Source organism: Dioszegia hungarica (genome assembly GCF_025882075.1).
Source record: "Dioszegia hungarica strain PDD-24b-2 chromosome Unknown MKK02contig_6, whole genome shotgun sequence".
Classification (NCBI taxonomy): Eukaryota; Fungi; Basidiomycota; class Tremellomycetes; order Tremellales; family Bulleribasidiaceae; genus Dioszegia; species Dioszegia hungarica.
Genome location: NW_026515768.1, coordinates 2,126,956 through 2,145,056, shown reverse-complemented (window position 1 = coordinate 2,145,056; position 18,101 = coordinate 2,126,956). Strand labels below are relative to the sequence as shown.

At 57.0% G+C, this 18,101-nt stretch overlaps 9 protein-coding genes across 9 annotated transcripts; 3 read left to right on the top strand and 6 right to left on the bottom strand.

The window, feature by feature from the left end:
- Positions 1–246: 246 nt before the first annotated feature.
- On the bottom strand, positions 247–1,254 carry MKK02DRAFT_42998 (uncharacterized protein; the record flags this gene model as incomplete). Its single annotated transcript, XM_053092234.1, has 4 exons — positions 247–380; positions 480–779; positions 852–929; positions 1,011–1,254. The coding sequence occupies 4 exons, from the start codon at positions 1,252–1,254 to the stop codon at positions 247–249; spliced, it is 756 nt and encodes a 251-aa protein (XP_052948377.1).
- A 511-nt stretch (positions 1,255–1,765) lies between these two features.
- MKK02DRAFT_36259 (WD40-repeat-containing domain protein) lies at positions 1,766–5,514 on the bottom strand (the record flags this gene model as incomplete). Its single annotated transcript, XM_053089387.1, has 8 exons — positions 1,766–2,784; positions 2,840–3,112; positions 3,160–3,195; positions 3,389–3,561; positions 3,608–3,944; positions 3,995–4,702; positions 4,754–5,070; positions 5,114–5,514. 8 exons carry the CDS (start codon positions 5,512–5,514, stop codon positions 1,766–1,768), a joined length of 3,264 nt encoding a protein of 1,087 aa, XP_052948376.1.
- A 199-nt stretch (positions 5,515–5,713) lies between these two features.
- MKK02DRAFT_36258 (eukaryotic translation initiation factor 3 subunit D) lies at positions 5,714–7,696 on the top strand (the record flags this gene model as incomplete). Its single annotated transcript, XM_053089386.1, has 7 exons — positions 5,714–5,805; positions 5,862–6,246; positions 6,299–6,414; positions 6,470–6,602; positions 6,651–7,318; positions 7,369–7,561; positions 7,619–7,696. 7 exons carry the CDS (start codon positions 5,714–5,716, stop codon positions 7,694–7,696), a joined length of 1,665 nt encoding a protein of 554 aa, XP_052948375.1.
- Positions 7,697–8,069: 373 nt separating this feature from the next.
- MKK02DRAFT_42995 (FK506-binding protein 1) lies at positions 8,070–8,701 on the bottom strand (the record flags this gene model as incomplete). The annotated part of the gene is made up of 5 exons (XM_053092233.1): positions 8,070–8,092; positions 8,157–8,216; positions 8,284–8,448; positions 8,513–8,573; positions 8,684–8,701. The coding sequence occupies 5 exons, from the start codon at positions 8,699–8,701 to the stop codon at positions 8,070–8,072; spliced, it is 327 nt and encodes a 108-aa protein (XP_052948374.1).
- A 370-nt stretch (positions 8,702–9,071) lies between these two features.
- On the top strand, positions 9,072–11,298 carry MKK02DRAFT_42994 (Ferroporti-1; the record flags this gene model as incomplete). Its single annotated transcript, XM_053092232.1, has 11 exons — positions 9,072–9,310; positions 9,361–9,404; positions 9,465–9,616; positions 9,674–9,707; positions 9,774–9,936; positions 9,987–10,080; positions 10,132–10,414; positions 10,492–10,536; positions 10,591–10,658; positions 10,743–10,988; positions 11,044–11,298. 11 exons carry the CDS (start codon positions 9,072–9,074, stop codon positions 11,296–11,298), a joined length of 1,623 nt encoding a protein of 540 aa, XP_052948373.1.
- Positions 11,299–12,722: 1,424 nt separating this feature from the next.
- Positions 12,723–13,312, bottom strand: MKK02DRAFT_42993 (uncharacterized protein; the record flags this gene model as incomplete). Its single annotated transcript, XM_053092231.1, has 3 exons — positions 12,723–12,821; positions 12,881–13,010; positions 13,071–13,312. The coding sequence occupies 3 exons, from the start codon at positions 13,310–13,312 to the stop codon at positions 12,723–12,725; spliced, it is 471 nt and encodes a 156-aa protein (XP_052948372.1).
- A 938-nt stretch (positions 13,313–14,250) lies between these two features.
- Positions 14,251–15,500, top strand: MKK02DRAFT_32003 (Alpha/Beta hydrolase protein; the record flags this gene model as incomplete). The annotated part of the gene is made up of 3 exons (XM_053088423.1): positions 14,251–14,565; positions 14,617–15,418; positions 15,463–15,500. The coding sequence occupies 3 exons, from the start codon at positions 14,251–14,253 to the stop codon at positions 15,498–15,500; spliced, it is 1,155 nt and encodes a 384-aa protein (XP_052948371.1).
- A 355-nt stretch (positions 15,501–15,855) lies between these two features.
- Positions 15,856–16,472, bottom strand: MKK02DRAFT_42991 (uncharacterized protein; the record flags this gene model as incomplete). Its single annotated transcript, XM_053092230.1, has 3 exons — positions 15,856–15,918; positions 16,036–16,165; positions 16,225–16,472. The coding sequence occupies 3 exons, from the start codon at positions 16,470–16,472 to the stop codon at positions 15,856–15,858; spliced, it is 441 nt and encodes a 146-aa protein (XP_052948370.1).
- A 935-nt stretch (positions 16,473–17,407) lies between these two features.
- MKK02DRAFT_42990 (uncharacterized protein) lies at positions 17,408–17,997 on the bottom strand (the record flags this gene model as incomplete). Its single annotated transcript, XM_053092229.1, has 3 exons — positions 17,408–17,506; positions 17,555–17,684; positions 17,750–17,997. The coding sequence occupies 3 exons, from the start codon at positions 17,995–17,997 to the stop codon at positions 17,408–17,410; spliced, it is 477 nt and encodes a 158-aa protein (XP_052948369.1).
- Between the last annotated feature and the right edge of the window lie 104 nt (positions 17,998–18,101).

Sequence of the window (18,101 nt, the reverse complement as noted above, 5' to 3'; positions counted from 1 at the left end):
GCACGATAAGCTCGGACCCGACGCCGAGGCGGTGCCGAGCTTAATCACGGCCGACCCACGGTAGTGGCAGTGCCAGCGATTCAGTGACATGCCCCGTCGTGACACCTGCCATGACGTCCCCCAGCTTCTTCTAGCTTTATAATGATATACGCAGCATTATACGTGGAAACAGTATGTAGATCTTCCCCCTTCCCTGCTTATCGTGGCTCTTTCTGGTGGGCCCCCTACCACGCCTCCCTTGGACGATCAAGCAGGACACACCATAGCGTCGCTCATGCTCTGTCCAGGTATATGCCTCGCTCCGATCTGAGCAGCGAGCGTGTCCAGCTCGGTATGGTCCACTGTATGCTTCATGCGGTGGAGGAAGGAGCACGAGCCGTCTACGTCGTCAGCTTCTGTACAGCACGGGATCAAGACGCCCCCGCTCCGACCCTCGTGGACCTCACCCGTTCCCACCGGACCAAATGATCGACACTCACCAGCCTCCATAACCACCTCGCCCCCATTCTGGGCTAATGGCCCCGTCTGCCCCGCCTCCCCAATATGCACCTCCTTAATCGCCGCAAACGTCCGTTTCACGATCCCCCCCAGCGCAGCCTCGTACGCCTTCTCCTCGCCCGCCTTGCTCCGGTCAAGGGACGTCATAAAGCCGAGTCCTTTGTGCAGGGCCAGAGAAGGGTGGGCGTATACTGGGTAAGGATAGGGAGATGCGGAGTTGGGGGTGAGGGTGGGGATGTAGGTCTTGAGGGGTTTGTATTGGCCGCAGCCTATCGCGATGACTGAAGGGGTGTCAGCGATGCAGTGCAGCGGTCATCCAATGGAGGTGCAGATCCGTTCACGACGAGACGTACGAGATGTCCCCTCTGGAAGACTTGAAGGTGGGATCTGAGCCGCCAGGAGTCGTAGATACTCTTTACAATTGATACACCCTATCGATCAGCTCTTCGCGCTTATCTCTTACCCCTCTCCCCCTTTCTCATTGTCCCCCGATCACGCCCAGAATCACTCACAGAAATGCCTAATAAACACCACCACGACCCGCTTCCCACCCGTCAACTCCCCCCACGTATACTTCTTCCCATCCTGATCAAACACCTCCGCATCGCTTATACTTTCCAATTGCTGCGGCGTGAGCGTGGACGCATAATTCGCAGCGGGGGTGGCGGAGGATGCGGATCCGCGCTTGGACGAGGATTTGGGTTTGGGGGGCGAGTCGGAGATACTGCCGCGTTGGGAGGTGGTGATGGCTGTCATTCTGGGTCGATAGCGGATGTGTTTGATGTATAGGCGAGTAAGGTGGACGCTGAGAGTGTGAGGGTCAGAAGACGAGGGCTTGAATGAGGAAGGAGAGGGAAGGAGGGGGGAGGAGGATCGGCCAACACGCAAGTTGAAGGTGGAGCGTTCCTCGTCCCACCTGCTGACGCTGATCAGATCTCGGCCCAACTCTATTTACGGAATGCGTTTCAGAGTTCACTGATTCATTAGTAAATTTCCTAATCAGTAAAACACGGGTAGTCCTAACTAAGTCTAATCTCCTAATCGAACGTAATGGTCCAGCATGCGGGACCGATGAGACCCACCCACATCGACCCGAGGCCTGAGGGGTAGCTCTGGCCTATGTAAGCGTGCTGCACGTACTGACAGAGTCCATGCCAGGTCCAGCCGGTCAGTAGTTTATGCGGCCGCGACGAGCATTGGTCAAGCAAGCAGGCAGATACATCCACCCCTCAGATCCCCTCTGATCAGCTTACGCTCACGCTACAACTCAGTCCAGATCCTTCGGTGCCCGCCTCTTCTTCCCCTTCTTCCCCGACGCCCCTTGTTCCGCATGTGAAACCACCCTATCTTCCTCTTCCTCCGTCATCCTAGCCGCACCATTGACCTTCCTCGGCGTACTTCCATTCACCTTGGACACAACTGCCGGTCTCTCCTCGGGTTCTTCCACTTCCACTTCCATCTCCTCTTCCTCCTCCTCCTCCTCCGGATGACCATTGGCCCCGTTCACTACCGCCCTCCCCTTCCCCTTACTCTTCTCCGCCAACAGCCCCGAAAAAAACACCTCCAACTCCTTCACTTCATCCACACCCACCTCCCTCTCCTGCACCCTCCCCTCCAAACCACCAGCCCCCGCCTCCTCTTCCATCTCATACAACACCTTGTCCCCTCCCTCTCCTCCCCCATCGCCCTCCCCAGCCACCGCCTGGGCAGCGTACGACCCAGCGTCCAGGATGGCCTGCATGAACCCGTCAAACAGTAGATGGGCTGGAGGAAGCGTATGGCTCGGTCCGTCATATACCGCCACTGCGCCCTTCCGGCCCGTTGCTTGGGCTTTGCGATCGGGCAGGGGGAGTGTCGACGGTCCGGCTTCTGTGGCTGAAGTCGACGTTGGAGCAAGGAACGCCTGTTCCCCAAACATCTCTTGCCAGATCGACAGCTTCCCCTTGCCCTTGTCGTCCTCTTCAGGCGCGAGCGCGAGTGTAGACGAGATAGGTGCGGAGGAAGTATCGTCGCCCAGACGCAGCAAGTCGCCGGTGAGGGTGAGGGCCGCAAAATTGAGATGGGACCCAGCTGCGGCCGAGGAGGCCTGAGCCTGGCGGGAAGAAGGGAGGTACAGAAGCGTTCGGAGGGCGTGCGGGACAGTGACACTACGTAAAGGCGTAGAGGAAGTCGGGGTGTAGATGGAGATGATGGTGGAATGGGAGATCGTCTGGGCAGTAAGGAAGGAATTGGAATGAGGGAGGGGAAGGAGAGAGGTGATGTTTTGGGAAGAGACGGATGTGGTTTCTGGCTGATCAGCTGACTGTTTGCGGATGTTCGATCCTTGCAGATGACAACTCACTCTCGCACGACAGCAAGTCCCAGCTAACAACACCCCCCTGTCCCGCACCTACGACCCACCGCCCACTCTCGCCCGCAAACACCACATGGTTCAGGCACTTCAGACTGCCCCCCGCATCAAGCGCACGGAGGAGCACGTTGCTTTCGGTATCCCAGAGACTGAGGACGCCCGAGGCGCCATGCGCGAGTGCGATGAGTGTGGAGTCGGGTGAAAAGGACGCGGAGAGGATGGGGAGGGAGCGGTATGTCCAGCTTGAGCGGGATGACCAGAAGACTGCGGGTAAGCTATTGCTGGGTCACTCGCAGAATAGTATGGCTTACGATCGTATGAGGCTGGTCGTTTCGATGCATTTTTGCCTGTATCCGTGATCAGCTCATCCCCTTTGTGTGGTTACCAAGGTTGAGGAGGAGGATGTGGATCAGAATTGCAGAACAAGGATCTTCAACGTCGTAACTCGAGTAGAAGTAAAATGTGATGTTGTTATTTCATCCGAAGGGGAGAGGAGTTTGGGGCACGGCGGGGCTGAGTAAAAGGACAAAAAGGACATACCGTGCTCGCTCTTTTTAGACTGACGGACTTGCCACAATTTCGCCGTCCCATCGATCGCCGTCGAGAGGAGGTAAGGCAACGCCGGCGAGGTAGGGGTATTGAGCGGGGAGAATGCGAGCGACGAGATCTCGGTGATACCGTGCGGACGTGGGAACTGCGTATTGACGAGATACCTACTGATCAGCTCTTATCCTTACTCTCAGGGAGATTATGACGCACCTCTGCCCATCCCAGCGCCAAATCTTTAGGTTTCTCACTTCGCCCCCACCTTCCCACTCGTCCCCCTTTCTCCCCTCTACAGTGGCCATCCACTCACACTGTCCCTTGACAGCGTCGGAGAAAGCGACATGCTCGACCGCGACGGGTACGAGGTGTTTATCGTCTCTTCTGGATACGCGATTAGAGGGGGCCACTTCGAGGTCGAAGAGCAGGGACGTCTGGGCGGGGTTGACGAATTGTAGGGTGCCGGGGTTGGAAGAGGGGAGGACGAGGGCCGAGGTGCTCGGGTGGAGAGTGAGGGGGTAGGGCGTAGTGGCGTCGGTCTGGCGTAGAGGGTCTGGGAATCAGCAAAGAAACTGGAACGAGGAGGAAGGCAAGGAGACTTACCAATCTTGACTCCTTGTCCTACACCCTCAATCCGACCACTCCCCGCTCCGACCTTCTGCACCGCACCATCCGCAAAAGCCATCCACCACTCCTCTTCCTGTCCCTTTACCGCCGCCTGCTTGATCGCCAAGCTCAGAATCGGCTTCCCACCCAATCTCGGAATATACTCCCTCTTCCCTGACGCCAGATGCCACTGCACCAGCACGCTCTCCTCACCGACCGAAAGCAACTGGCTTCCGCTCGGCGTGAACGCGAGCGCAGCCACCGCGTGCGCATGCCAATGCAACGACGTGGTCGGGAGTCGTTTCTCCACCTCCGCGCCGTCCTTGGATTGTCCTGACGCCCCGAGTAACCGGAACGCCTGGCCCAGACCGTGCCAGAGACGGATAACACCCTTTTCGTCGCCTGTAGCGAACCAGTCTTCGGCCTTGGGTTTGAGCTTGTCGAGCGGGGCGAAAGTGCCGCATGTGAGCGGCTGATCAGTTACAAATTTGACGAGCTGGGCTTTCCAGTCGGGAGATGGGGAGGAGCCGGGGAGGGGGAGGAGGAAGGTGTAGGCCTTGTTGGCGGCGAGGGCGACGAGGTAGAGGGAAGAAGGGGAGATGAAGAGGGCGGTGGGGGCCGCGCCGAGCTTGTTGAATATTAGGGCTTGGGGTGTGGAGGATGACGAGGTGGGGTATGGGAATCGGAAGATGCGATAAGAGGCGGCTGAATGTCAGCTTCGGCCGACGCGAATGTCCAACGTGGGACTTAGCTCACACTTCTTCCCTGCACGCGCAAGACACACAGTCACAAACACCTCCCACCTGCCCGCTACCTGTCCGATACACATCTGCAGTACCTTGCCCTCGATGACATGGATCGTCTGGACGACGTCCCCCGATTCGAGGTCCCAGATCTTGACACTGCCATCTTCGCTCGCAGAGACGACGTGCGCGGGGCTCAGAGGTGAGAGGAGGAGCGCGGTGATGGGTGCCTTATGGGGCTTGACGGAGGCGGCCAGGGTGGATTTCCGGGCGTATGGCGGGGAAGCGGAATGGACGTGGATTGAGGTGTTTTCGGCGGTCACATAAAACCTAGAAATCAGCTCCTGCGCGAGATGATACGGAGGCAACTCACCGTCCGTCCCTGGTCCAGATAGGAGGTATCTTCGATACCTGGCTCTGCGCGAGGGGCAGGCACTGCCATTCCCCCCCTCCGCCTGCGGCATCTCCCGCTTTGGCCTTGCCCTTATCCCTCCTCCGCCTACCAGCTCTTGCTTCTTTTGCCTCGCTCGGCTCGCCATTTGGGACTGTAGTGGTCTCCACACCATTCGGGACTACAGCCGCGATAGCAAGGGCCTTCTGTTCTCGTCTCCGCTTCTTCTGCTCTTTCCTAGCAATCTTTGCGGCTGCCTCTTCGACCGTCATGAGCGGCTGCTTGCTAGAGCCCGCTTCGGCATTCTGGTCTCTTGCTACGGCAGGCTGGCTGCGGACTCTCTTGACGAGTGCTGGAGGAAGAGGGAGGGCGGGCGTGTCCATTCTAGCTATAGTAAGGAAGGGGTGGGTGAGCGAGAGATGGCTGTTCAAATTTCTGAGCCCTCCACTTCTCGCGATAGGAAAGGGGGGGATCATTTAAGAAAGAGCCAAGTTTTGGTCCCGGCTCAGCCACCAAGTTTCGCTCTGCGCTTTGTACTTTTTGCTCACCTCACTCACCTATATCATCACAACAGCAGCAGCTATGGCACTCGACTTTAGCCTCCCAGCTATACACGATAACGAGGATGGATCGTGGGGTCCATCCACCTCCACCCTCCCCTCTCAATTCAAAGAGTGAGCTCCCACTCTTCCCCTGCTGCCCGGCTGCCCAACTAGGCGCTGACCCCCAGAATCCCTTACGCGCCCTACTCCAAATCCGACAAGATCTCCCGCATAGCGGACTGGCACGACCCGTCCGAGCTCCTCGGCCCGAACGGACAGCCGGCCAAGAATACCCGGCCGCAGGGACAGCGCAGGCGCGAGGCGTTCGGCGCGGGCGAGAGCAATGCCTTTGGGTATGTGCACGAGGAGGACGAGCGGAGCTTTAGCGTCGTGGATTCCGGGAGGGCGTTGGCGGGCAAGAAGACGGGGGTGCCGAATATGAACCGGGGGCGGGGGAGGGGTGGGGCGAGGGGAGGCGCGATGGGCGGCAGGGGAGGGCCTGGGGGAAGGGGGAGGGGCGGGTTTAGTGCTGGGCGAGGAAGAGGAGGCGGGAGGTTTGGCGATTTCAGGCAGGTGAGTTAGGAGCTTCTTCGCCCTTGGGGAGGGGCTGTAGCTGATGGTCTAGCCCCAGAGGACGAGGGACTCGTCGGTTACTGTCGGCCCGGAATGGCAGCTTCTGGATGAGATTGAGTTTAGCCGCCTGGCCAAGCTCAACCTCAACGTCGAGCAGCCCGAGGACCTGTAAGCTTGCGGTTCCGCCAACGTGTGCAGCAAAGAACCGTAGCTGACTCCGCAGCAAATCCTGCGGTATGCTCCAGTCGTACGAGAAGACGTTCGACCGGATCACCACCCGTCTCGAGAAGCCCCTCGAGATTATCGGTCGGACCCGGTACAACATCACCACCTCGGACGACCCCGTCATCGCTCAGGTAAGCCATCAGACGCACAACCCATCAGTCCGTTAGCTCATGCTATAGCTCGCCGAAAGCGGTGCCGCCAAGATCTTCGCTACCGACTCTATCCTCTCTGTACTCATGTGCGCCCCCCGATCCGTCAACTCGTGGGACATCATCCTCGAGCGCCGAGGCAACAACCTCTTCCTCGACAAGCGGGACGGCGGCTCGTTTGACTTTCTCACCGTCAACGAGAACGCCGCGGACCCACCCGCCGACAGCGACGATCCGGACAATATCAACTCTCCCTCCAACCTCTCGCTCGAAGCGACCTACATCAACCAAAACTTTTCGAGCCAGGCCATCGCGGCGTCTTCCAAGGCACACGAGCCGGCGCCCAACCCGTTCTACTCTGCCGAGGATGAGACGGAGCCCCTCGCGTCGTGCCTGTACAAGTACAGAAAGTTTGACTTGACGACGAGCAAGGAGGAGGGCGAGGAGGTGGCGATCGTCGTGAGGACCGAGGTGGATGCGTACCTCGCGAAAAAGAGCCAGCACGTGACTATCAAGGCGCTGAATGAGTACTCGGCCAAGTCGGCGACTGCGACGGGGGCCAAGGCGCTCGATTGGCGCAAGTTCCTCGATACACAGAAAGGAGCGATTGTGGCGGGTGAGATGAAGAATAATTCGGCCAAGCTGGCGAGGTGGGCGGTGCAGAGTTATCTGGCCGGCGCGGAGCAGATGAAGATGGGGCGAGTAGCTGTTTTCTTGCGATGTTTCTACCACTTGCTGACTATTCTAGTTATATCTCCAGAGCCAACCCCCGCGATGCCCAACGCCACGTCATTGTCGGCGTCCAATCGTACAAGCCTCTCGACTTTGCCCGCCAGATGAACGTCTCGCTCACGAACGGCTGGGGGATCGTGCGCACGATTGCCGACCTGGCGCTCGCGAGGCCAGAAGGCAAGTATGTGCTTGTCAAGGACCCGAACCACGTAAGTTTTCTCTGTGTCATGGTCGGGCTGGGGCAGGAGCAAAGCTGACTCCTGTAGCCCACTCTGCGGATGTACCAGGTTCCGGACAATGCGTTCGATGCGGACGATATGGAGATGGATGGGATGGAGGCTTAGGCTTAGGGCGTGGTCGTGAAGGGGTGTCAGAACGAAGGGTGTGGTACAGCAGGTGTATAGGGAAGCTGCGGATGCATCTAGGATCATGGGCTAATTTGCATTTTCGAAAGCAGACCATGCTGTAGATGAGTGAAGCTTTGAGATCAAATGAGTGCCAAACCCACACGAGCCCAAGAGGCCGCTCGGCTGGGCTATGACATGGCCGCCCGAGGAATCTTGCTGACATGACCGTTGCTTGCCTGACCGGAAACGCGTGAACACCGCTCGATATTGCCAGATCTTGATTGCAGATAGCACTCGTTTCACTTCTTATGCATCTCCGCTTATGCTATGCCTATTCTGCTTTTTCGTGCTCGAAAGATGTCCGACACGTTTACTGGATCTTCAACAGCTCGACTAGAACGTCAGCTCAATACTTCCCATTCCTCAATTTAGGACGAGTCAATGTGGGAGAACTCACCCTCAAACTTGAGGGTCGCGTTGGCGGGGATGACGGGCGGGAAGCCCCTGGCGCCGTAGGCTATCCGGTCAGCTATGCTCCCCTCCGACCCGTGGAAAACGAGTCCGGTAAGCAGCCGTCAACTGACCGTAGTCAGGCGTGCAGATAAGGTTAGCCTTCTGCCCCACAGACAACTGAGTCACACCCTCGTCCCAGCCCTTGATGACACGGCCGACACCGATCTGGGTAACAAAGGGGGATCCGCGGTCCCGGGAAGAGTCGAACTTGGATCCGTCGAGGAGAGTTCCGACGTCTACGTGTATCAGCTTATTTGTCCACTTGGGAGCGAGGAAGCGGTCTCGGCGACAAAAGCTCACAGTGGATCTGGACAGTGTCGCCCTTCTTGGGGAAGTTCTTGCCGTCTCCGGGGGAGAGAGTCTGTTGAGTCAGCTCCAGCCCAGACGGAAGAAGAACAGAAGAGGAAGAACGTTTCCTTCTTGACGACGCCAAGGGTTTACGTGCTAGACCTCTATCGAGACGGAACTCACCTCAACGGTAACACCCATATTGATAGCTGTGGAAGTGAAAGAGCGGCGGTAGAGGTGTTTAGTGGTGTTGGCGAGGAGGGACCTGGATAGCATGTACAAGATGTCTGGAGAGAGGGGGAGAGAGTGAATTTGGGGTGCTGCTGCTGTGGAGCTTGAGTGGAGGAGTGACGTGCGCGCTAGCGAGGAGCTGAGGAATGTGGCACTTTTTGATTCCGTGACGCACGGGCATTGCATCAGGCGCTTCGGCCGACCGGGTGGGTCCCCACTTTGACATCTTACATGGCTTCTCTTCTCGGACGATGCTCAGCCTGCGTCCATACTGTCCCGATCAGACGGAGGTGTTGTGACTGGTAATCGTTCTAATCGGTCGACCGGAGCTCGCTGAGAAATGAGTGTCGCTGGGTATCGCCCAATCCCCGTCGAGTTGGGGCAAGAGTCCGAGGGATGGGAAGGGATCGACCGCGCTGGGACCGAGGAGGTCGAATTGGCGGGCTTGAGCCGGACAGAGGAAGGAGAGGAAGAGGCGGAAGGAGAGCATAGTGGTCTTCTATCTTCGTCAGCGTCTGAAGCTGAGGGTGGCGTCGATAAGTGGGCTCTGCGGTGTCTGCTTCTCCAACACGCTTCGAGGTGAGCTACCTGTGCTCCCTGAGTTTTGCTACAGAAGCTGATTCTACCAGTACATTCACGGCCGGCTCATATGACTTTGCGTCTTTCCTATTCCGTACGTGCTCCACAAGCCTGCCGATGCCTCTAACGGTACTGACGCTCACGCGCTTTGCAGTGATCGAGGTCTTCAAGGATACACTCGTACCTGCCTCGCTAGTCGGTCTACTTACTCAGCTGGCGGGACTGGTGTTCTCTGGATATATGGGAGGTCTGGTGGACAAGTATCCGAGGTTGCCTCTTGTACGAGCTACAATAGGAGCGGAGAAGGTAAGCTGGTCCCTCACACCCGCTCCGCAAGCCACTAGGTAAGAGCTGACTGAGAAGGTCTTCAAGGCTGCCAATTATGCTCTCTTCCTAGGTCAGTTGGCGCCTGCACGAATCCGCCTCGAACGGTACAGCCAGGACCTGCAGCTGATATACGCAGTCCTCTTTGGCCCACTTATTACCATCGCCCAACCTGCCTTTCATGGTGAAGCACCAATCGGCGGCGTACTGGCAACCTGGACTATCCTACTGCTCACAATTGCCTGCTCGACGATGCTAGGCCTGGCGAATACGACACTGGAGGTGGCTATTGAGAGGGACTGGTGAGCTAGCCAACCCGTGTCGAACCCGTGGGTGGAACCTGACCTCGAAGGGTCATGACGATAGCGCAAGGTAGAGGGGAGACTCTGACCAAGCTCAATACATCCATGAGGCGGATAGATCTCCTCTCGAAGCTTGTATCACCTGTAAGCTTACGATAGCGACACCTTGTGTGCGCAACAAGCTTACATTAGTAGCTCTTCGTATCAGTTCTCACTGCGACGATCGGCTACTTCCGCACGACTTGCGCCCTCCTCGCCTGGGTCGCAGTCACAGGCGTGGTCGAGTACCTCTGGATACAGGTCGTCTATACGCGTTTCCCCGTCCTAGCGGAATCACAAACTGTCCACGAACAACAAGACGGGCCGCGAAGCAGCGGATCGAGGGCTTCATCGCGGGCGGGACTGGGAGGAGTGATAGGCTGGGCAAAGAGGGAGAAGAACGACTGGGCGGAGTTTGTGCAATTACCCATCTTCTGCAGTAAGTCATCAATCACTTACTTATGCAGCTTTCTCTCGCTCGCCTCATGCCACAAAGCACGAGCTGACTGGATACAGGCTCGGTCGCTATCGCCGCGATCTACCTCACAACCCTATCATATGGTTCGTCCGCTCATCTTCTTCTAGAAACCCTGGACACTGAGCTGATATCAACAGACGGGACATTTATTGCGTATATCAAAGCTGCAAGAGGGTACGACGACACCTTTATCGCCATCATGCGCGTGAGTCAATCGCTCCCAATCATCCACAGCTACTCAGGACGTTCCTATGCTTAGCGACGGTAACAGAAAAGCTGAAACGCGCAGGGCATCTGCGTCCTCACCGGCCTCCTCGGCACATTCCTCATGCCCCACCTCGAGCGTCTGATCGGCCTCGAACGCGCCGGCGCCTGGTCCATCTCGTTCGAGCTCGCCTGCCTCGCCCCGACCGTCCTGGCGTTCTTTTACGGGACGGGCGCGTACGGAACGAAGGGGGCTGTCTGGAACGAGGTACTTTTGTTTGGGGGGATAGCGGCGAGTCGGGTCGGACTGTGGAGCTTTGATCTATGCCAGGTGAGTTCCTCTCTCACCACCCATCCATGGTCGCCGGGCATAGCTCACACTCTAGCTCAAAGAACTGCAGCAGTCCCTTGCGGACCATCCGAACCGGAATCGCCTGACCGCTCTCCAGATCTCGCTCCAAAACTCGTTCAATCTCCTCAAGTACGCCTTGACCCTTGCTGCGGCCACCCCGCGCGAGTTCAAGTGGACGGCGCTGGTCAGCTGGATTGCTGTCGCTGCGGGCACGGGGAGCTATGCGCTTTATCTGAGGAAAGTGAGGGGGCATCTGTTACATCTGGAATGGTTCAGGAAGAGACGGTAGGGTCGGGGTCGGTACCTGGAAACGATCTGTTGTATAGAAATGGTACGCTGATCCTGCTCTCCTACAGCGTACCATGGTCCACTGATATACTCATGCTTATCTCGCCAACCGCGTACCCAAGGAGTGAGACTCTCAGCCACTGATCAGACCTTACGACAGGCCCCGCCCCGACACCTCAAAATACACACGATCCAGAACATCCTAGAACCCTGTGGATATGCCACAAGACCATAACGCCGATACGACTCGAAGCACCAAAGGATAGTGAGACAGACATCCTCTCATCACCTGACTTTCGGATTCCGCTCGCCCATATCAGAGGGAGGTGGATCCCCCCCGTTCTTGATCTGTACCTCCACTCTCGCCACCTGCCTGAATCTTGATTCTTACATACCCATCACATACGATGTCCGCTTCCACCAACAATCCTGATAACCGCGGCATGCTTGATGCGCGGCTCTCATCGCTCCAGTTCCTGCGGGAACTGGCCTCGGAGGGCAGCAGAGGGAAGATCTCGTCGGCGATTGTAGAGTGGGAGGCTCGCGAGGGCTACTCTAAGCCTGACTTTTGGAAGCCGAGGGTCCCGATTCTCTACCACGTCCAGAATTACAACGGCAATTCCACGAAAGCTGGCGAGGACGACTGATCCGCGGACGGGCAGCGAAGCGAATTCAGGACCAAGCTCTTGGACCTGGCGTCACGCCTTCCCTGTCCTTGCGCAAGGACCAAGTGGGTGTTTGTGCCTCACGTCTAGAGATTTTGCTGACAGCATGAAGCACCGGTGTTCCATCTTGTTTGATTCTGTGTGACACCGAAGAGAGACAGAACGCTGTCAAAGAGCTGATTGGCGGCCTTGGCGCGTGAGGCGTGACTCATGAGCTCGAGTTGTCTGAGCTCCTCTGATCTATCTACCCCTTACGATCTGTGTATACACTCCATCATGAATTGAGTAGAGTCTTGCCGCATCTGGACAAAACATGCCCCAGGTCGCTGGGAAACGGTCACTCACGCCATGTAATATGGAAGTCATCAGCCCAGGACCGGTCCGCCTTGCAGCCTCATCCATGACGCAACGCGTCAATGATGCAATCAGTCGGGCGAGGCTGTTGCTACCACAGCCTCTGCAGTAGAAGAAATACAAGCTGGGAACGCCGGGCATAGCTCCCTTTGAGTACAAATGGTAAGGTACTGGGAGAAGGAGAGTCTTCGAGGCACGCTGATCTGTACAGGTCTCCCTCTGAGGCGAGTTTAAGATCGCCGATACCGTAGATGTCCAAAGTGGAGAGAGTGTAGGGTGTCCAATGCATTGTGAGGTATGGCTACAGGAGGTCGGAGCACTTGATTTGCAGATGACAGCTAGCCGCTGAGAGCCTACCGAAGAGTCGCGAAATAGTCTCTCAGAGGTACGTCCGCGGCGGTCTGGTTCATGCCGAGTCATCCTCCTCCACGGCTCCACCATCGTTCGAGTTGGGAGTGAGGGTGATGGTCTGGTTGAAGTACCTGATACCAGTAGTGCCGGAGGCCTTATTGATCAGCTCAGAAACACAGACACCCAGCTACGAGCAAAAGCTTCTAGACTTACGCCGGCAATGTAGGGGACAGCAGCGACGAGCACATACTCGAGGCTGGTGTTGAGGTACGGCGCGACCGGGACGCTGATGGTGTAACTAGCGAGCTCAGTCCCGTTCGTACCCGTGTAGTCTGAGTTCCCACTGATAGTCAGCACAGCGCTGCACTTTCAACATGCGACCTCAGAGGGCTACGATACGTACTAGAGATTCTCATACCACTCCCCTTGACCCACACATGTCCCACACCGATACGCCTTGCTCTGGAACCCGAACATGACATTGAGGTCAGACCACTGCTGCACGTATATTTCGGTCGTCACGTTGACGAGCAGGTTCTCGCCGAGGTAGGCCGTGGAGGGGAAGGAGAAGTTGGCGATCCGGGCGAGGGCTGGAGTGAGTGCTGATAAGGCGGCGAGGGGAAGGGTGAGGGCGGAGAACTTCATGGTGGAGATGAGGGTTTGGGTGTTGAGTTGAAAGTGATGATGAGGCTGGATGTGAAATCAAGTGAGTAGAGTGGGAGAAGAGGTCCTGACAGACCAGCTCTTATAGATGTTACCCTTGTACTGCTGGTCAAAACTCCGATGAAAATAGTACAAGCGGGTCACTGACGGTAGTTACTGACGGTACTGACGAGTGTTGCACCGCCCAAAGGGTCGATATCTCCCGAGACAGCCTAAAAAGCGCCCGGCCGCCGGTACAATCTGACCCCGACGCGTCACTTCGGCACAAGAGGCTATCAGTGGACATTGTCCTCCCTGAGAATCCTTACACTCTCACCTCTCCGTATGCGGTGCTGGCTGGAGCTGGATAGCTTGCTGGACGCGGAGAAAAGCAAGCGAAAATCACACACCTGGTGCAGATCTCAGGTTCCAGATCGCTTAGGTTGCCGGTGACGTCACCGATGCGTCTGTCTTAAGGCTGTCCGTCACGGCGAGACAGCTACGAGTAAGACCATACATGTATGTAGTCTCACCGCCTTCCTCCCTCGCAAGGATTTTGGTCGAGGATTTGTACCTCAAAGGAGAAGAGATACGCCCAGACCGCTAGATGCTACCGAAGCGCCGATGGCGGAGAGTGGCGGCCGAGTAACTGAGCTGCATATCGAACACTGATTGTCAGACACTGAATAGCTCTTTAATGGGGTGCCGTACCGCTACGCCGGCTACCGTTCTGTCATGTAGCGACTTCTACTCGGCTGGGTAGACAGGACGAGCGTTGATACATGATGTGGGGCAACGGCGGAGCCTACGGGTAACAGGAGTGAGAGTGACGGCATGAGGAATGCGGTGTAAACTCAAACTGCCTCCGCTCCGCTTCTCTCCGCTTCTGCACTGTCTTCCCAAAGCACCGCCAACCTTGATCGCAGCACATCTCAGCCGACATGATCCTAAGAATAGTCGGTCGACATGTCCGCGCTCCCCGAAGCCGGCAGTCCGCCGTCATACTCCGCCCTATGTCATCACCGCCGTCAGCCCATATCGAGCGCGAGCACCAAACTCTCCTCCTCCCAACCGGTCACCAAGTCGCGTGGGCGGAGTACGGGCCGTCAGACGGACTACCTCTATTCGCATTTCATGGCTTCCCGTCGTCGCGCTTCGAATTTGGCGCAATGGCCAAGGTCGCGGAGAAGAAAGGCATCAGGTTGATCTGCCCCGATCGACCAGGCTTTGGACTCTCTGCCCTACGGTCCGTACCGGTATGTAGTGGTTCCTGTGTCACCGCTGCTACCAGCTGATATACCATACAGACCGCTCAAAACCCTCAGAGTCAGATGGAACTTCCCCGTATCGTCGACTACCCCAATACTGTACTGGCCCTCGCCGATCACCTATCCCTCCCTCGCTTCGCCGTCGCAGGCTTCTCAGGCGGCGGACCTTTCGCTGTCGCCTGCGCCGCCAGTCTACCCACGGACCGCTTGGTCTCGGCGGGAATCGTAGCATCCGGCGGTCCCTGGATCGACTCTCGCCAATCCCCTTCTGTCAACACCTCCATTCCCTCAGACGACACCATCAATGCCGCAGACTTACAGCGCCACGTGATGTGGATACCCTACCTCTTCTCCTCGGCGGTCTATCGCGCGCCGGCGGTGACGAGCTGGGTCCTTGGCTTTCTGGTCGGCGGAATCAAGCGACTGCTTCAAAGCCACGCTGTCCAGAGGCGGGCGGAGTCCTGGATGCTGGATCAGTGGAAGAAGGCAAACAAAGGGGAGTCGGACGCGGAGGAAAGGGAGCGGATCGGAAAGGCGAGGGAGATGGTCACGCGTACCATTCTGGAGGCGTTCAGACAAGGGGCCGATGGGGCGGTACACGAGGCGAGGTTGCTCTCGTCCGACTGGGGCATCGACTTTGGAGGGATCAAGGAGAGCGTCGGCCTCAGGATCTGGCATGGATCAAAGGACGCCAATGCACCCATCAATCAAATTAGGTATCTCGCCCAGAGGATCCCGGGCGCGGTACTCACGGAGTATGATCAGAACCACTTTGGAGTTGGCGCTCATATCGAGGAGATCTTGGAGGAGCTTACGGGCCCGTTGAGGGAACAGGAGCAAGGTGAGTGTGATTAGCCAGTCCTGTAAGAATCAGCTAAAAGATAGGATCCGATACGTATGATCGCGGGATCATAATCGAATGAAGGATGAGCAGACCGCCGTGAAGAGAGAAACGAGGGCGATTAGAGCGACGGGTGTGTGGGATATGAGAAGGGGTGACGCTTTGAGGTAGTACCGTCGAGGTCTCATGTACATGTATTGCGTTTACAACTGCCCGGCACGCGCTTTCTTCCGACCATCCTATCCGCACCATGATTACCAGCTATAGCACCGAACGAAGCAGTTCAGATCTTGACTCGAGGGGTAGAGCTACATTCGGCAAACAGAAACACTACTAGCCTACAATACTGTCAAGCTACTCATCATACAGTCCATCACCAAGGACCCATCTCGACTCAGCCTAACCTGTGAGAAGGGTAGGCAAGAGACAGAGTTTGCTCAAGCGGCGGGGTTGAGGGTAACGGTGTGATTCCAGAACCGGATGTGGGTACCACCCATGGCCTATTTAGTGTCAGCGTCTATCCATACACGAGGAGCCGACCCCCTTCACGAAGCGACGCAGACGAGGAGAGGGAGAGGGAGGAGGAAGAGGGAAGAGGGAAGTAGGCAGGCACTCACTCCGACGACATAGGGGACAGCGGCAGTGACCCGCCAAGTCTCGCTGGTGTTGAGGTACGAGGGGACAGGCACCTCGAGCACGAAGCTGGAGGGACGAGCACGGTTGGTACCGATCAGGGTGTCGTTGTTGCTGAAGTCAAGTCAGCGCCCACCATTGCTGCGGCTCAATTCAGAGAAGAGGCTACTCACTAGATGTTGGAGTAGAATTGCCCCTGGGCCCCGACACACGCGGCGCAGTTCTTGAGCCCCGAGTCTGAGCCAAAGCCGACCAAGATCCCAAGGTCATCCCAGTTCTGAATGTAGCCGGATTCCGAGACGTTGAGCTGGAGCGTACCGCCGACGGTGGCCGAGTCGGGGAATGTGACGTTGGAGATGCGCGCAAAGGCGGGTGCAAGGGCAGAGAGGGCTGCGATGAGTGGAATAATGGTGAGCTTCATGGTGATGGAGGAAGTGTGGGAGGATTGAGTGTTCAGAGAGTGGTGTGGAGTGAGTTGCTGTGTGCTGTGAGATGTGGGTGGGACGAGAGTGGGTCATCTAGCTCGAGGGTTCCCCCCTTATATACCTCTGGAGAGCATGAGCTGGTGTATGTCCCGGACATCAGCCCGCATGCATAGCTCCGCATCTCGCACCGCTGACGACCGCATCGCCGCGAGGACCGATGATCTCCGAGACGGTCTCGTATGGTGTGGGTACCTCACAGGCCATCTCGAGATAAATATAGCCATTAAAGATATCCCGATAGCGACGATAGCGATGCGGTATAGCATGGAGGTGGCCGTGGACGAGAAGAGAACGTGGGCGCACGAGCACGAGGACGCTAATTCAGCCACATCATCGTCGCCTCAATAACGATCACCTCGGATAGCATGACGTCATTTCGGGCGGAACACTTTCGGGTGGCTGCATATCTCGGCCTGTCGGTCTTACAGATGCATTGAGGTGGCTTGACTAGTCTTGCGCAAGTTGCGGATGCGATGTCCAGAGCGGCGAAGCTGAGTCTGAAAGGGAGACGTAAGGCAATTGCTCATGAAGCGATGCGCCACTTACACCTTTATGATCGGAAGAGTGCAGGTGGACCCAAGTGCTCGTCCTCGAGCTCGGCCGCGGACGCAGTAGTTCGATTCCCAGCTTCAAGGCAAGCGCAGAAAGGCTGCTAGCATTCAGACATTGGTTCCTATTGTCTTGCTGGCAACCAAGACGCACATGCTGATGAGAGCGAGGACGCATCTGAGGGCAAGTACTGGTACATCCTGCAGTTGACACGTTGTTCTGAAGCTCGATCAACACTTAGACTGATTACATTATATAAGATCCCATAGTCACGCTCTCGGTGATCCCATCCACACCTCGCTCATCCATACTGTTGTGGCGCTCAGCCGGAATTGGCTGCCGGAGAGGGTGCGACTCCGGTGGGTGCGCGGTAGATCCGGATAGTGCGGTTGAAGTACTGGACAGAGGTCAAGCCGGAAGCCTGTGAGTCATCAGCACAGAGCTCCACGGGAAGAGAATCTCAACTCACGCCTACAACATAAGGGACCGCCGCGGTGATGCGCCAGAGGATACTGGTGTTGAGTCCGGACGGGACGGGAACGACCAGATCAAAGTTGGAGGGACGAGCGGTATTGTTGCCTAGGAGAGTGGAATTGTGACTGATAGCGTCAGTTGAGCATTCGTGATAGTGACAAGGGATGAGATCCAAAAGAGCTAAACTCACTAGAGGTTCGTATAGTACTGACCGGTAGCTCCGACGCAGGCCTTGTAGTTCTTGAGCTGGTCAGGCGAGCCAAAGCCGACGAGGATACCGAGGTCATCCCAGTTCTGAATGTACCCCGATTCATGGATGTTAAGCTGGATGGTCGTGCCGACCACGGCGCCCGCGGGGAAGGTGATGTTGGTGACACGCGCAAAGGCCGAGGTGAGGGTGATGAGCACCATGAGGAGGGAGGGGAGTGCGAAGTGCATGGTGGATCAGGGTGAGGAATTGATGAGTGCTTGTGTGGTGAGATTGCGAGCTGAGCGGGTGTAGAGGTGAGAGGGTGGCTGAGTGGCTCGATTGTTGGACGACA